Source organism: Erpetoichthys calabaricus, chromosome 1 (genome assembly GCF_900747795.2).
Source record: "Erpetoichthys calabaricus chromosome 1, fErpCal1.3, whole genome shotgun sequence".
Lineage (NCBI taxonomy): Eukaryota > Metazoa > Chordata > Cladistia > Polypteriformes > Polypteridae > Erpetoichthys > Erpetoichthys calabaricus.
In genome coordinates, this window is record NC_041394.2 from 119,809,010 (window position 1) to 119,827,104 (window position 18,095).

General features: G+C 39.5%; 1 protein-coding gene across 1 annotated transcript in view; it reads right to left on the minus strand.

Moving 5' to 3' along the window:
* Positions 1–17,640, minus strand: part of npm2b (nucleophosmin/nucleoplasmin, 2b) — a 37,538-nt gene extending 19,898 nt beyond the window's left edge. The window contains exons 1-6 of the mRNA XM_028805961.2: positions 17,539–17,640; positions 17,383–17,451; positions 15,987–16,069; positions 15,708–15,827; positions 11,938–12,031; positions 343–467 (exon numbers count right to left, since the gene is read on the minus strand). Coding sequence (XP_028661794.2) covers positions 343–467; positions 11,938–12,031; positions 15,708–15,827; positions 15,987–16,069; positions 17,383–17,451; positions 17,539–17,581 — 534 coding nt within the window. The 5' untranslated portion in view covers positions 17,582–17,640. The remainder of the gene's footprint in view (positions 1–342; positions 468–11,937; positions 12,032–15,707; positions 15,828–15,986; positions 16,070–17,382; positions 17,452–17,538) is intronic.
* Positions 17,641–18,095: the final 455 nt, after the last annotated feature.

Below are 18,095 nucleotides of genomic sequence, written 5' to 3' on the forward strand. Positions count from 1 at the left end.
CCAGGGTATGGTACGGTAGGCCCTGCACAGAGCGATCACACTAAAACGGGGTTTACATGAGGACAAACGTGCTTGGGCACAGAACAAAAAAGATTGCCAGGGTGAATAGACCCTAAATTCACACTTAAGTTCTATGATACAAGTCAATTAGACCTAGTCAGCTAAATTAAATCCACCTTGTTTTGCCAAAAAGTGAAAATTCTTACAACTGGAGTTAATGCATTACAGTAGAAATGTGCATATGCTTCAACCAGCACCCCTAGACTAATGCAGAGTTTTAAATATTCTGCATTTAAATCTCAAGTATCAAAACTACTCAAATTCCCTTTGTGAAAATCTTACCTTAGTTTGACCTACTTTCTTATTGGGAGCAGATCTTTTAACTGGTTTTGGTGGAGACTCCATTTCCTCCTCTACTTCCTCCTCTTCCTCTTCTATTTCCTCTTCACAAGACAAATCCTCTTCCACTACATTTAAAATTAGCAAAATGTATATATATAAAAAAAATAAAAAAATAAAAAAACACCACACACCACAGCCAAAGAACTTGCACTAAGAATTTTAAAAAATGGTCAATGTTGACAAAAACAGATTAGAACAATTTTTCAAGCAGAAGTCTCCCAAATTCATTACACATTCTACCTTCAAACTTTGTAAGCATATTACACAGCACTGTACAATGTGCTAGTTACAAGAATATTTAACCCTACTGCCTTCCAATTACACTCCACTGTACATCTGAGGATACTGTCAAGGCTTTTCCTAGTCCATAAAATCCCATGTAGACAGGTTTGGTCATACTCCCATGGACCCTCCAAAAACCTTAAGGGTATAAAACTGCAAAAATGCATTGTTCAGTTCAGCACTAGCAACATACAAATGGTTGATCTTAAAAGTGTTGATTGTACAATTCTTCTCATATGGTCAGGACTCCACTTAATCTTTAGTTACATTATTGTACCACATATTTCAATTAAATGGCAAAAAGTATAACCACCTACTGCACCACCATTTTCTCTATAAGACAAAAATTGCCAGCAATATTCAGGTTTTCTACCAAAACCTCCATTCATCCATCCAGCCATGCAGTAGAAACCATTCAAGCCTTAGAACATGTATGATTTACAGTTAAAACCAGTTAGGAATAACTTCTATAAGCGGATGTAAAGCAGAATGCATAGTCCAGTCCTCTACACTTGGTCAGTCAAACTCAAGTTCAATGAGGGGGAAAAAACCCACACAAACATTACATACCCAAAACAGGGTAGTAAAAGTCAAGTACACCTGTATTAACAAGCATCACAACAAAAACAGCACTTCATATAAAAGTTAGCACAATGTCAGCAGTGCCATGTGTGCAGTCAAGCTACCATCTCTTTCGTAAGGTTATCCCCATCTTTAGTATCAGCGTGTGGAGATTAAAAAAAAAACAAAAAAAACAACAAAACCCATGGAGCTATTTGGCAATGTGGTAGGACATCTTTTTGCTTTGCCTTGTTGGGTCACTCCAAGCAACCCACTTCTGTAGCTACAACACTATCGGACAATGGAGTCACTTAAATGTCAGGCGTAAAAGTTATCTACAGATGCAATCTATTACGGATGTCACAAGAACCAGCATCCGTACCAAGTCAATACCAAAAATGTAAAAGGTTAGTATGGTTAAACTTAACATTGGTAGTACCGAATTAAACTTGGAGTGCAAGTGGACAGATTACTTTGGAAGTAAATGTGTAAGTGTACAAGCTACATGTGAAAATTGCTCAGTGCCATAGCTCCATATTAACAGTTCTCGAAAAGAAAACCAACAAGTCATGCCTGGAAATGCTTGGCGTTTCAGGCAGGATAATTTTAATGGGTGACAGCCAGCATCCATCCATCCATCCATATAGCCCATTATGAAGATCATACCTGTAATTGTTTAAACTTGTAGATGCCAAGATAAATAACCATATCCTATAGAGTCCTGATAAAAGGAACAGAGGCTTTACATTCATTCCCCAAATGAATAAATATAGATCTGTCCGGGTATCCATTTTGCATGCATCCAGAATCGCACATTAGGACTACAGAATGCAAAAGGAAATGGCATCACAAGCAGTGCTAGCAGACAAGCAAGCAAGCAAAGGTTTCACATAAAGTGGCAGTTTGCCTACACTAAAATGATGCACGATACAGCCAGACATTCTACTATGGGCATATTTGAATTAGTGGAAACAGGAAAAGGAAGTGTCTTCCACACTAGACACTCACTTACAGCTTGTGTTTACACACTGAAAACAGCATTGGCAAATACAAAAAAAAAGGTTTGTACTGATGAGGTAATGTGTAATACAGTACGTGGCCCTTCTCTGATCAGGATCCTGCTAAATTAAGTTCTCTGCTCTTATGCTAGTGTACTTATGGCTGAACGACAGATTTCAAATTGAAACCGATTTGAAACCATGCATTTAGCAAATCAAAAGGGGGCGATTTAGGATATACATTATGCAGATTGACGAATAAGGCTGTTTGAATAGGTTTTATAAAAAAAAAAAAAAAAAAAAAAAAAAAAGCAAAATTCAACATTCAAAAGGCAAAGGCTGACATTTTAATTGTAAAAACAATTTAAATTTTACCTACACTAATTTTGGCATTGTGATACTCCAGATACGCTATACAAATCTGTATTACTTCGCAGATCATTTTTGCACTTCACTTCCACAATTGGAGTTTTTGTAATTTTGAAATTTTTGTTTTCTTCATTAGTAAAACAACAAGACCCTTCCCTCAGTCCCACTGGTGTTCTCTGATCCACAAGTCAGACATGTTGCTGCAGATAGGCCTCAGGGCACGGTGCTATCCAAACATGCCAGTATGGTCATACATTTTTCTTTTTTTAAATGAGGAAAACCACTTATAAAATGTACACTGTATATACACAAGGAACCAAATAGTTGATGTCCAATAAGTGCCGTTCTGGCAAATGACCACATTACTCCCACACTTGTTAATCAGTATGAAGAGAAACTGCACATTTCCTTCAGCTGTAGGATGCATGCAGGTCGAAAGGCATCAATGTGGACTGTTATTACAAAGCATTGTGCATTAAATTTTAGAAAATTACATTATAGGATACTGCAAAATGCCAAACATTGCCCCCACTCCTTGCACGACTAGCTAATATTTCACCAGAAGATCCTCATATTGGCAACAATTCAGTGATGAAACATGAGCAAAAGCGCCAAAGTCAGACTGAACATGTGCCATGTTGGCTCACTGTAGATGATCAGGGCATGGACAATCCTAACCAAGTTGATCTCTTTCTATGCTTTGCTGTGTGTAGTTGCATGTTGCGCAACCACCGCATTTTTTTTTGCTTTATACATACATGCTGTCTGGCTTGGTGATGCACTATTCTGATGTCCAGTGTGTTAATATAAACTGTAGCATTCGATTAATATTGTAAAGCCTACAATGTATTTATGGACTATTTTGGAGCCATCAGCTCAACGAGTTTCTTTGGTTAACTCTATTGAGCGGTGTCTGAGCGAGAGGTGTGCGGTTGATGGGAACTCATCTTCTGGTCAAAGTGGCACGGCCTCTTGTTAAAAATCATTTTCTCAAAGTAGCACCTGATTAGCACATCAGCATCTCTGCTGTCAATTTATTTTGTAATCAGTGCTTTAAGTGCAATAGGACGTAGATTGTATGACCCTGACTTGATACCATGACGATTTCTCAGCGAATCCAAAAGGTGCCAACCAGCTTTTTCTGAATGCCACGATTTTAAAATGTACCTGGCCACTGCCAAAATAAAACAAGTCTGCCTTCAATATGCCTGCTGTTTTACTTCATTCACTATTCTCACACTGTCATGGTCTTACTAACCTACTGGCCATTACTGATCTTGATCCTTGTCAGGACAGTGAGCCATAAAAGCAGTCACCAAAAGCAACCTAATTTCTTACAATGCACACATGCTTGTGTGAGGGATAAGACTGCCTTCACAAACAGACTGGGCATTTTAAACTCAAGCATTAGCCATTGGTAGTAGACTGAAAACAAGGTGCTGATGCTCCCCTTTTCTAGGGTGCATATGCAAAGGACGTTGATTACGTTTATTATTGCTAGAATTGAGTGGGTTTCTTCTTGCCCTAGCCGTAACAGGAACCGTTATATATCTATAAATCGAGAGAAAGAAATAAAAGTTAACACACTAACTTTAATGTAGGTTCTTTTTGACCCTACAGAATTCCCGTAGTTCAAACAGCTTGCAAACAACGCATGCCACTCTAGCCTTCATTTCTTGTAGAAGTCGCTCCATATTCCTAATTGTGGAACGATGGAAAAAGGTCCATTAAATGGGAAGTTCAATTTCAAAACTCTGCTTGACAGTAACTACACACAACTTAGTTTTATCGAGTGAGCCATCAGGCAGAGTTTAGTTATCACCAGAGTACAAGCAGCCTACAATATCACATGCAAGCCAAGCACCCATTTTACACTAATAGTATTAGCCTTGACCGTGTTTGGCAGAAATCAATGGACGCGTCAACCTCCAGCAAATTAACAGCAACTGCTAAATGGATAGCCACAGCATGCAGGCCGATTTACATAGTGGAGGAAAAAGGTCTGCGTGACATAATTCGGATCGCGTCCGACGACCCAACTTATGAATTACCCTCAAGAGCCACAGTCATAACTAGGATACACGAGCTGTATGATTCACAGGGCAAAACTAGGTAAGGAATTTGAGATCACAAAGACGGTCGCCCTTACAGGCGACTACTGGACATCACTTGGAAATCATAGCTACCCCGGGGTTACAACCCATTATCAACGAACAGTGGAAACTGCATTCACATGCTTTGATGGTTATGAAAACATCAGAGAGACATCATGCCGAAACAAGCGGCGAACATTTTATGGATGTAGCAAAGCATTGGAACGTTGAGAAAAAAGCACACTCCATGCACGAAATTTAATTTCAGCGGCAAGACAGCTGCCTTTCAAATACTTGCCATGCATTGCGCACAGCAATTAACATTCTGTCAGTGTCTCTGCAGACTAGTGCATTTGGTGTTTGGGCACTTCAAGCACAGTCCATCAAATACTGCAGAACTTGAGAAACAGCAAGTCGAGCATGGCCTGAAAACTGAGACACTTGTACAAGACGTACCAACTAGATGGAACTCCACTCTGGAGACGGTGAAGCATGTGCAAAGAAACGAACAACCACTAGGAGATGCACTAGCCCTACATAAAACTAATGTGGTCATGCCAACAAATGCTGAGCTGGAGAAACTTCAGAAGCTGGAGGCATTGCTCGAGTTCTGCAGGTAAGACACTTCTAGCAATCTTGCACGCTGTCTTTGAAAAATGTGCATCTCCATCGATAATTAAATACATTTTGGGAGTGTGGAGTCTCTTTAGCAGAAAGTTTTTTCATACTGTCGGATATTTGACCAGTCCTTTAGCATATGGTTCGTCATAAGTTGGATTGACGTTTGTCCCACTCATTTACTACATAAAAAATGGCACATATTTTGTGAAGGGATGTTAGTCTTTTGCAATACAGTGCGCAATGATCACTTTGATTTTAAGAACCTCCTCATTAACTTTGTGTATCATTAGCAGCAGTCACAGATGACATGCCATGTAGTTTTTTTTTTTTTTTTTATATAAAAAGGAAGTGTTTTCTGAAAAGCTATGCTTATAAGTTCGGTTTTAAAATCGCTTTTCCAGTGTACAGCACCGGGCATGCAGACATTGATCATAAGACTGGGAAATCTTTTAGCCACTGTGCGTTAAACTGGTACTTGTGTCAGATAATGAGACCTTTAATGGCAGGGGCCGCCTCCTCACATGACGCAACAGTAGTAGCGTCGAGTTTAGGTTGGACTGGGAGGAGGGTTTGCCATTCTCTACTCATTGTCTATTCTCTCCTGTGGATGTTGCGATATTACATCCAAATATTTTCTTAATTGCAAATTCGATAAAACTGTCGCACTGTGCAGACCTAATAAAGTCCAGTTATAGTCAAGTATGGCTACCTCTATGTAATTCTCAAGTGCATCTTAGAGCTGTTTTGGTATTGTTTGTTATGCATGAGTGGATACAAATGCATACAAGGCCCTCACAATTTAAATTGATATAGAATGGCTTTTGGCAGATGAAACTTCTCTCCTGCAAGGAGTTCAGTAAAGTTATGTTCAGTGGTGCTGCCTGCTTTATGTCATCTGTCTCGGGTGATGGAGAGTTCAAAAGGATGACCCAAGCAAACCTTCACCATGGACATGGAGAAACAGAATGAGAAAAACAAGGCTAAAGATTTCCATAGCACTTGATCCCAGGTTTAAAGGACCTTAAGTGCCTACACAGAGCTGAGGTGTGGTCATTGATCGCTAGCATCCTCAAAAGAGATGCAGCAACCAGTACAAGCTGCAACATCAGAAACGCCAAAGAAGAAAGCATCTCTCAGTGGCTTCAGAGTCAGAATCTGATGAGGAGAACTGTATTCAAAAAGTGTCTGGAGTGCTATAAACCAGAGCCTGTCATCAGCATGGAGGATTGCCCCCTAAAGTGGTGGTCCACACACGCTCTGGTATACAAAGAGCTAGCCTGCCTTGCTCGCAAGTACTTGGCAACACCTGCCACATCAGTGCCTTGTGAGAGGTTTTCACTCTCTGGGCATATTGTGCAGAAAATTGAGCTGCCTTGTCCTCTGGAAATGCGACCAAACTAGTATGTTTGAGCAACTGGCTTGGTTTAAATACAAATAGTGTATTATTCATAATAATCCAAAAGGTCAACCTGCTGTTTCTGCTGAGAAATTAACTTGGCTAACTACATTAACAATTTTGAATTGTATTCCGTTTATAAAATCCTGTTTCTGGAGTTTTTGTATGGCTTTTGAGCGAGATTAAGCATTGTTGCGAAATACATGGAGACTGCAGTATGAGACTGTGTGTCTTAAAATGAGTCATTGTTTTACAATACAAGCCCAATTGTTTTCTGTGTTTAGCATTGCACAGCCCTAGAATACGAGTGAATAAAGCCTCCTCACAGTTGAAGTTTTGTCTTATTTTCTCTTGTTCCAGTTACCTGAATACTGGAAGTATTTATATGCCATTATATTGTGTCCATTCTTAATATGGTCTAACCGCTTAAAAATGTGGTAAAATTTCAACAAAAAGAAATTGAAATTAATCACAATTACACAGTCATGCGATTAACCCCCACCACCCACATGAAAACACTGACAAAAAAAAAAAATTGAAGATCACAATGCTCTAAGTAGAGATGTCAGAAAAGCAAGTATTACTTAAGGCTTCGTTTAGAATAAATTAAGATTAGTTGTTCTGCACTATATCCTTTATTTGCAGCCTTTGGGGGTTGGGAATTCTGTTCATCTGCAAATAAAGAATCTAAATATTGCACATGCAAATAAAACCTATTATAATTAGTGATCACATTTCTGAAATGGTTTGTCAGTTTAAGCTAAATGGCAGATATCAGTATAAAATGTTCTACTCATTACAGACTGCAGTATTTAGTTGCTGCTCCTAAGCCACAAGTCACAGCTTTGGTGAAAATTGTTAAGATTGTTATATGCCAATCAAAAAAACGTAAGTCACCCTTGCATTAGAATATAAAGCAGTTATTTTGACGATCTAGTAATGCTCCATCAGGTTTTACATTTTTACACTGAATACTAAGCCGAAGCCAGACTACATACTTATATATATATATATATATATAAAAAAAAAAAAAAAAAAATCACATCTCAAATCAAATCGCAATCAGGAGGTTTTCCCAAAAACGTACAGCACTACAGGTATAAGTGCAAACTAATCAGAACAGGACTAGAGTCTGCATTTTGAAAAAGTCTGTTTTGACTCACGCTGAAACACTAAGCAGTACATTTTCAGAAATAGAGCTGTATAGGTTTGCACTTCTGTGTGCCCACCACCTGCAGGAGGAACAGGGGCTGGTTGCAAAGTGACTTAGGTGTCAGTCTAAGGCAGAGGCGTTGGCCGACTGCAACAGACACGCATTCAAACTCTTGGAATGTAGAAGGTTGTCCCTCTTGCTGGTTGGGGACCCAGAGCTGGAAGAGGCACAGCACTACCAACTAGATATAGAACCAAATCCCTTGAAATAGGCAGGACTCGCCTTTCCTCTGGAATTGCCCAGGGAGAAGGTACTGGACAGTAGTGGGCTTCTTAGAGTATTTCATTATCTCATTTGATTTGCAGCCATATGTTCCGGACACCGATTAGAAGAGGGGCATAGTTGTCAACTGATCACTACCTGGTAGCGAGTTGGGGTACATGGTGGGATAGGAGCCTTGTCAGACATGGAAAGCCCAAGCAAGTAGTGAGAGTGGACTGGACATGACTGGGCGAGGTCCCCGTCCAGAAGGCTCAACTTCAATATCCAAAATAAACTTCCCATATCCTGGGGGCAGCTAGGGACAGAGTTAGAGTGTGCCTTCTTCAAACACTCAAAAAGTGGCTACAAAGAGCTACAGCCTGAAGGCCAGAGGTACCTTTTGAAGTGGACGTGAGGGAAGAGATGCCATTAGGCTGAAAAGAGAGGTCTTCCTTGAATGGTTAACACAGGAGACTCCTGAAGCAGATGTGGTATGGACAGGCCAAAAGGACTGCAGCCTTGGGGCTTATGGAAGTAAAAACGCAGGTGTGGGAGGTGTTCTGAGAAACCATGGATTGGGCTCGAAGTTCTGGCAAATCAGAGGATTTAAAGGGAAAACAGGGCTTCATCCAAGCCGTTCTCAGCAAAGGTGGAGAAGTTCTGACCCAGACTGAGGATGCATTCTAGCAGTGGATTGAACACTTTGAGCCCCTGAACCCAAAGGAAACTCCGAGGAGGAGGCAGAAGAAACTGATGGGGTAGTAATGCCCATTTCCCAGCAGGAGGCTGCCAAAGTAGTTAAGCAACTCCGCTGTGGCAAAGCCCCAGAGGTGGAGGAGATCCACCTAGACATGCTCAAGGCTCTGGAAATTGAAAAGGCATGTCAACCATGATAGCTCAATACTACTGCATGGTCACCAGGAGCTGTGCCTTTGGAGTGAAGGCTGGGGTGGTGGTGGTCCCCTTTTTAAAAAAGGGACAGAGGAGGGTGTGCTCCATCTATCAGGAGACCCCCACTCCACAGCCTCCCTTGAAAAAAGCTTATAGCAGAGTACTAGCAAGGAGATTCTGTCCACTCACTGAACCTCAGATTTACAAGGATCAATGTAGATTCCATACAGGCCATGGATCAGCTTTTTAATCTCGGGATGATTCTAGAGGGTGCATAGGAGTAAATCCCAGGCTACACGAGTTTCATGTATATAGAGAAGGCATATGACCATGATCCTCCATGTATTCTGTAGCAGGTGCACACCGAGTATGGGATTTCAAGGCACCCTTCTAGGGGATAATTTGTCAATGTATAATCTGCGACAGCTTTGTCTACATACACTGAACATCAGTGCTGTTTCCAGTGGGTTTGGGACTGCCTTGGCTATGCTTTGATTCCTATCCAGTCAGATTTTCATGGACAGGAATATCAAGGTGCAACCCCCCGGTGGTCCAGTTCAGTGGCCTTAGAACGGAGTCACGGCTTTTTGCTGATGTGGTCCTGTTGGTGTCATCAGGTAGTGAACTTCATTGGGACAGTTTGCAACACAGTGTGAAGAGTCAGGGATGAGGATTGCCGCCTCTAAAATCGGAGGCCATGATCCTCAGTAAGAAAGGTGGACTGTCCTTTCCAATCGGGAGGGGAGTTACTGCCTCAAGTGGAGGTGGTTAAGCACCTGTGTCTTGTTCATGAACAAGGGGAAAAAGGGATGGCGAGATCAGACTGACAGGGGTGACTAGCACAGTTATGCTGTCGCAGTGCTAGTTTGTAGTGTTGAAGGAGAAGAATCAGAAAGTGAAGCTCTCGGTTTACCAGTCAATCTATAACCCCATCCTCAATTATGGTCATAAGCTTTGGGTAATTAAAAGAATGTCATGGGTACAAGCAGCTGAAATTAGCTCTCTCTGCAGGGTGGCTGGGCTCTACCTTAGAGGTAGATTTAAAAAAAAAAAACACACCACACAGACATCTTGGAAAGGCTCTCCGTGAAGCTGCTGACCCACCTTGGGTGGTTCGGGCACTGGCTATAGATGGCCTTACAGACATCCTGTGGAGATTTCATGGACATGACCAGCTAGGAGGTGCCCTGGGAATCATCTTGGGACCCCACAATAGAAGAAGGGGGGGGGGGGGGGAGATTTTAAATAGGGGTAAAAAAAATTGGATTCCAGTGAAATAAGCCGACTATGATCTTTTGGGAAGCATTTCTTGCACCACAGTCGGTTACAGTAGCATGTTTATTATCAAAGCTAGTCTCCAGTTAAAAGGGAAAGACATTTCCACATTCTGTGTAAAGCCTTTCTTGGCAACTAACTTATCACACTGATCACAAGGTGGGGTCTGTATGTTCAGTCTGACACCACTTGGTCTAGCAAAGTGAGATGTCAGCTTAATACTGATTAAGAACAATTTGATACTACCTGCAGATGAGATCAATTTTTGAAATTCAGAATTTAAATATTTAAGTCTTTAGTCGAGAATGCAAAGGAGGATGGTGGGTGCATAAAGCAGTATCTGCGTTTATTCATCATATCTGCTGCAGAGATCGTGTGTCACTGAAAGCCCAGTAAGCGGAGAAAAGCCCATTTGACCAAACATTAAAAATACCAAAACAATTCACAAGTATTTTAATGAGATTTTTTAAAAAGGGTGCAGGGTATACTTAACGGTTTGTAAAAGCCCTCTTTCCATAATTAACACTTAGATGTGGCAACAAATCTTGCTGGCAAGTGTTCTCATTGTGTTTTTGACAGGCTCAATGAGGTGACTTGTACCGTAGATTCAGTTTCTCAGTTTTTATAGTGCTGATTCCATCTAGTGGATTGTCAAATTTTTGGTGGCAACAGCTTGCGAAAAATTGTGCTATAAAGCAGTCCGTAGTTAAGTGGTCTCAAAAACAGGAATAAAGCCACCAAGGGTAAGAAACAAGATTTGTTTCAAGATGAATATTTTGATAATGAATCAATTGGAACCTGTAGGCTCAGATAGACGGCAAGGATGGCTGCCCCAGAGGAATTTCTTCACAAGGCATTCGACCTGTCAGGACTGTAAAAACAGCACTACATGGACAATCTACTGCCCACCAAGAGCAAATAGTCACTACTTACCAAATGTGTGGTGCTACAAAAATCAGACATTTCTTTCCAGTCTACACTCATTACACACATGCTCTTCCAATTCAGCACTATGCAAGGTGCCATGCTTACCTTATTTTAAACCACCAACTGTTAAAGAAATGTATCAAAGTAAATTAAACTTAAATATTGTAAATATCAAATGCATAGACCTATACTACAGTGTCCTGGTAAAATGGTCCAGCAATCATTGTTCAGCTCTACTGTCACCCCAGACCAAAAAAAATTTGCCTGTTCGAGAAGACTGTACATGTGATAATGAACCCAACTACAGCAAAACTTGTTTGCATGTGCCAATCAGCATGCAACATGCTGCTACACTTGCACTATTTTTATAGTCAAATTCATAATGTATTCAGTCCTAAAACTTGGGTAAGTTTTTGCTAATTGTGAAGTCTCAGGAGAAATCAAATTTCACAAAACCTCCCTTCTTTGAAGCCCCACTTGAATGCTGTGCTGCAAATTTAAAATGATTAAAAAAAATTAACACTGGATTACATACATACGAATTCACTACTAGCATAAATAATGAAAGTAGGAAGAGATGTTTTGACACTGTCAAATTACTCCCCCCCCCCCCCAGAGGTTTTGGTTAATAGTAGATTTTATCCATAAGTGGCTTTATAAAAAAGGTCTGAAGGATTTTAGTGGAGCATTAGTTAAAAAATTACTCACATGCAACATGCTGCCCACTAATATATACTGGACCCGAACCAGATTTAAGCCTAAAACACACAGGTGGTGGTAGTTCAATTCCAGACAGAGTCACCTGCAAGTTAAGGACATTATATATTTAAGTAAATTACAAAAAATCTGCTCAAATTTTAGCCATATTTTAAGATACACTGCAGCAAGAGTCTGGAGAGGCTATTCATACTATTAAAGACAACTTGCAGAAGTTAAGCATGCAGTTAAACCAGTAACATGAGCACAATCCTAGTGCATTCTCTCTTGTGAGGCAAGTTTAATTTGACTGGAGTTTCTTACAAAAGTAAACACATTTAGAGTTGGATTTGGTTCCTCTATGTCAAATCCTGTAGTCAATTCTCTGAACAATTCAGCATAACATACCACATAATGAAACTAATTGACCAGGGCTTGAAATGCTGCATCCTACAATTTTAAATCTAGTATTTAATCTTAAAAAGGAGAAGAATCCTGATGCTCTTTCAGGACACAAAAAGACCACTAAAATTTGTTTAGAAACAAAAAGGTAACGATCCAGTCATATCTTGACAACATTGATACATGTGACAGGCAAGCTGGGATCCTAAGAATTCTCGTGGGCCCTCTGACACCTCAAACTTCCCATCCGACACCTTCACGAATCTACTACATTAGATTTCATTTAAAAATTTTAAATAACCACACATTACAAACCACAACTTAATGTCAAATAAATCTATTAATCCAAACTTGAAGGTAAATGTCTGGTGTTTCTTCAGTCTTTGCTTCCAGAAAATCGTACATCAAAACAGTAAATATCTACAACAAAGTAATCTATTAGGTCATCATGCAACAGTTCTGTGGATTGAATTTAAGCCAATATGCTTATATGTTCTTGTGCCATGTATGACCTCCAAGTATGTCTTTTTGAGGGCAAGTTTTGAAAAGCTTTGCCCAGCAGGTGCAACTGTACCTGGGATGGTTGCTGCCACCAGGAAAAGAATTTATGTTTGGTATACTTGCCTTTAAAGTCCAATCGATTTATTCACATTAAGATTTAATGGTCCAGGTTATTAGTGTGCGGTTACTCTGATTAAATCAAACAGTATCACCAGTGATGTGACAAAACGCCACCACTAAAATATTTTCACTCTATAAAATAAGTTTAAGAATGTGCCTATGTTCCCTATATAATCCTACATGCTTTCATGACTCAGGACAAATTTTTCATAGGTTCTCTAAGACCATACAAACTACTTTAGGACCCAAAATTTTGAACCTGTGGTTTAAAGACTGTGCTAGTTTGTACACTACAGCGACCTACTGGCTAAAAGGAAGTGAAACATCTGAAAAGACTGAACTTGAACTAGCTGACCACGACTACAGTGTAACTACTCATGCAATACCACATGCTGCTTCTACCTAATGTAATATAAAAAGGGTGAGCTTTGGAAAATTAAACCCTCAGTAATTTGTGAAATTTGATATGTGAAAAACTGCCACTTAAGTCTAAAATATGACCATTCATTGATTCACATGGGACTGCCATGTTTGAATTTTGTAATGCTGTGTTTGCCTTTAGTAGTATAATCACTTAGCGAATGAATAATCTCAGTGAAAGCACTTCCAGTATTCACAGCATTAGGACTGATGCTCAAATCGCTGCAGTAGAGCCACATGAGCACCAACTCAGTCTCTTGGCTGGCAACTGTTCCTATATTTCTACTTCTAAAGGTTTGTAGTGAATAGTGAAAATCAACCACTGATAAGACTACAGGTCTTCTAAAACACCAGTAGCCTCCACGATTTCCCTAGTCTATCCATTTTAAATCAAAAGTTTCAGGAGAAGCACAAAACTGAACATATTGACACCAAGAGAAACAAGCTAAAATTACAGTCACCAAGTCAGCAGCTCAGTAGCACAGAATATCTGAAGCTTAATTTGTACGTTGTAATGAATGCTTAACAGGAGAGATGTGCATGCACACACACCACTGCAAGTACTTTGCAGCACAAATTTGAAAAGTGCTTCTATATGCCATTACTAAATGGCAAAATAGCATATAGGGTTGAGAAGCATTGATACATGAATATACTGTACTACATGTTAAAATAATTCAGCTATATTCTGCCCTGACATGTTTGTATTTCCAGTTAGACCATAATGTTAACTTTAGTTACTGGTTTTGACTTACTTAGAAGGTGGCTGCTCTGCAGCCTCATGCATGCTTCTACTGGTATAATTAGATTTGAAGAGTCAGGCGTTTTGAAGAAATCTGTAGTTCATTATCAGCTCTCTTAATTGGCACACTTGACTGCATGCAACAAATCATTTCCTTCAAATGCAGCATGTTTGTGAAATGTGTCAGAATATGCATTTTTTCCTCAAGCTAAAAACAATAGTGGAAGGGCTGATGCAACTAAACAACACACACAAAACCTTCACTAGTGCTTGGAGGACGAATGAGACTAATCAGATTTAACAAAGGTTTTCCCTTGAAACCGGTTGTTCATTTTTAACATGTGCAATGTGCTCTGTACACACAACATATTTACACACTGCTGTAGACAGCCCATAAACTATCAGATCAGGTTAACAAGCACCATTGTTCTTTTAAGTTCAAAATCAGTTTTATAGTAGAGGTATCCAAACTAAAATGACAGGCAACATTTAAACTGTTTAGTCACTTAAATTTCTCTCGATTTCATTCAAAATTTTTTCAATATTTTGCCCATCACTGTAGATCTAGAACTGGTAACAGTTCTAGAAAAGACACATTAAGACTTTAAATGGAGGATAAACTCCATTCTATATCAGCAAAGAATTTGAACGCTAGAAGTGAAGCTGGATGTCAAACATTTTTAAACAACCACACTATTTTGAGATCTGGAAATCCATTTCAGATACCCTAGGACAGGGGTGGGCAGATTCAGTCCTGGAGGGCCGCAGTGGCTGCAGGTTTTTGCTCCAACCCAATTGCTTAATAAGAAGCCCTTATTGCTCAAGTAACACTTCAGCTTCACTTTAATTGTCTCGCTCGTTAAGATTTTGAACCCTTATTGCTTATTTTAGTCTTAAACAGCTGTATTCTTGGTTTTTAATTGCTCCTAATGAGCAATACCATGCAAATGACAAAAGAGACCAGCATTTCTCCATTTAGCTTGTTTTCATTTACACCTGTGTGTATTTATCACGCACTATTTGGTTTAATTAAATACTTGGAAGGAAAGTGAAGAGAAAAAAGTGAAGCACTGAGAATTACTCATCTGTTTTAGACTTCAAATCATTTGGATGATATCCTTAGAAAGGAAAATAAATCTAGGATATGAGAATGACCTGGCATGGCAGAGTTAAAGCACTAGCAAGCCATGAAATTAAATAATTGACAAGGATTGTTTTTTAATTAAGCAACTGGGTTGGAACAAAAACCTGCAACCACTGCGGCCCTCCAGGACTGAATCTGCCCACCCCTGCCCTAGGAACAACAAAGTACTACTATAGCTATCTATAGGGAAATTTACAAAAAGTCATTTTTAGATCAAGTTGCCCATAAATTTATGGTCCGTGTAACCAAGATCTCAGTATGTTATTCTGATCAAGATCCGTTAATAGGGCTTGCCATGAGAGCTCACCAGTAGAGTTAAATGTGAAATTAACCAAGTCCAACATCAAAACACACCTTACTTATAGGCCTAACTTTACTAGATATGCATTAAGCCTAAAACATTAAACTAAAGCAGCAAGGAAATGCAAGGAGTAACCTTCACTAAAAACTTACCGTGGGCATTACCGAAGGTTTTAAAGTTACAAAAGGAACTGGGCTCTCATCTCCACTTTCCTCTTTAGCAATTATTTCAACAACATTGAATTCATCTTTTGCATCTGCCCCCAAGCACACCTGGAATTATCAAGTAAAATTACAATCAGACACCACCACTTGCATAATTCATTCAGAAAAGCATTAATTGATCAGTACATGCATACTGATCCATACCTTAAGCTTGCTACTATAGAAAGCGCAGGTGTAGTTAAAAGATTAACTTAATAATCGTCTCACCGTTCTCAGCGCCAGCTGGTGCTGATATTTAGTATCTTCTGACGCGAAAGTGTAGCTCGTTTTCTTATCACTAAGTTCACATCCTAAAATCAAAAAATGAGAGAAGGTAGTCTCGGTATTAAGAGACCTACAGTTCATTTAAAGGGTAAGCAAGGAGCATTTTCTCTAAATATTGGGTGGTCCAGGTCCAATTGTGCAACTATTCGACTAACAACCGTCTCCCCATTTTGGAATGCAGGGCAGGTGCTGCCATTTATCGGCAACAAAGAATTTTAAGTGAAATCCATGTGCAGGGCAGGTGCTGTGAATTCTCCATGTAATAAACTTTAGTTATAGCGTAATGAAAATTGCATAATTAGATCTGGACCACCCTATACGAACCAACGGCTACTCCAAAAAGGACCCCTGTGGTATAATGACTATCAACAGAATCAAAGCTACTAACCATGGAGATACGTCTTCTTGACAAAACGAAAAATTTCCCCAGGAACGCTCCCAAAAAGAATGCCCTCAAAATGTACGAACTGATTTGCATACAAAACCTCGACGCATTTCCAGTGACGTGCCACCCTGCTTTACAAAGGCAGAGACGAATCTCCTATGTTCAGCACTGGCCCACTTTTCCACCGTTTCCATTCATCCAGTATCCGCTTCAAAATAAGTCGGACACCTCCACCCGTTAATAAACATTAACATAATGTACAACTTAACGTTGCCTTCGCTGTTCGTTGCAATATTACTTAAATTGTTAGTAGCCAGCTTTAGAAACACACCCATACAGTGAGAAAATAAGTTAAAATTTAAGGACAGCTCTGATGCGTCTTAAATTTAACTTCTAAAATGATGCACCATAACAATGAGCTTAATATACACATTACAACGACCAAATCAGAACTAAAAATGACAAAGCAGTAGAAGCACCTACTATTGCAACGGCCACCTTTAACGCATGATAAACTACTATTCACGGCACTTTGATTTAGAGATAGTCGTAAAAAGTGGACGAGCTAAAAACTTAAAATGTAATTAACCGTCCCGCCCCACTGCACACACCCCCAAAGGATCACTTCCTTGGTCCAAAGGCGTCACGCCACCAAAGTAAAGTTAACAAAACGGCGTCTACTCTAACAAACTGACGCAAGAATTTATACTTCTTTAAACATAACATGATTTTGAACGAGAATGAAAATGGCTACTTATTCGCAGCTCCATATTCAATTCCAGCCAGCTAATTCTGACAATTTGTGCAAACTTTGTCAAGCTGCAGTCGAGTCGACGACATAGTATGGGACGCCCTGTGTCGGCGGCTTCTAACACAGACAAACGCAGCTACAAAACTCACAAAAACGATTTAACAGACTGCGAGTAAACATAATAATGAATAAAAATGCGATACCCCAAATCAGAGACAAAGGTTTTTCGGTTTTGCTAGTGTCTGCCGAAGCCATGACTTCTCTTTTAGCTCCTGGTGGGAAAGAGATATTATAAAGTCAAACTCCTACCCAACTCAAAAACAAACCTTTATCGTTTATAGCGCATACTTATACACTACCTGTGGAACTCAACTCGACGACAGACTTGTAAAGAGAAAACATAACAGGCGCGAAAAACCCCGACCTGGGCTACTTAAAGTCGCCGTCACCTTTCTACCACGTGGTCGCACACTCCAATCACAACTGTTCTCAAACAAGGAGTGAATTTGAATACTCCAATCAGAACACGATAACAAGAAAACTCTACTTAAAGCATAAGAGAATACGGTCAGTAAAGTACGGATGGGTAATACTGCTGTTTTTGAAATCGATACCGATACAAGTATTTTATGAATCATGATTTCCGATTCCGGCTATTTTTTAATAATGGCTATCATTAATTGGTATAGGTCAATCTATGTTTAAATTAACCGAATATCAAAATGCCAGGTCTCCATAACAGATACATTACAAAATACATTTTAATAGAAGAAAATAAAACATAAAAACACAGTGAAAGATAATATGAACTTTTCTATTTTCTTTAAGATTTGGTCATTTGTTTAATAAATATAAAAAAGACAACCATTTTATGAAAGTACTTGAACTGATCTCATTACAACACTAACATTTACAA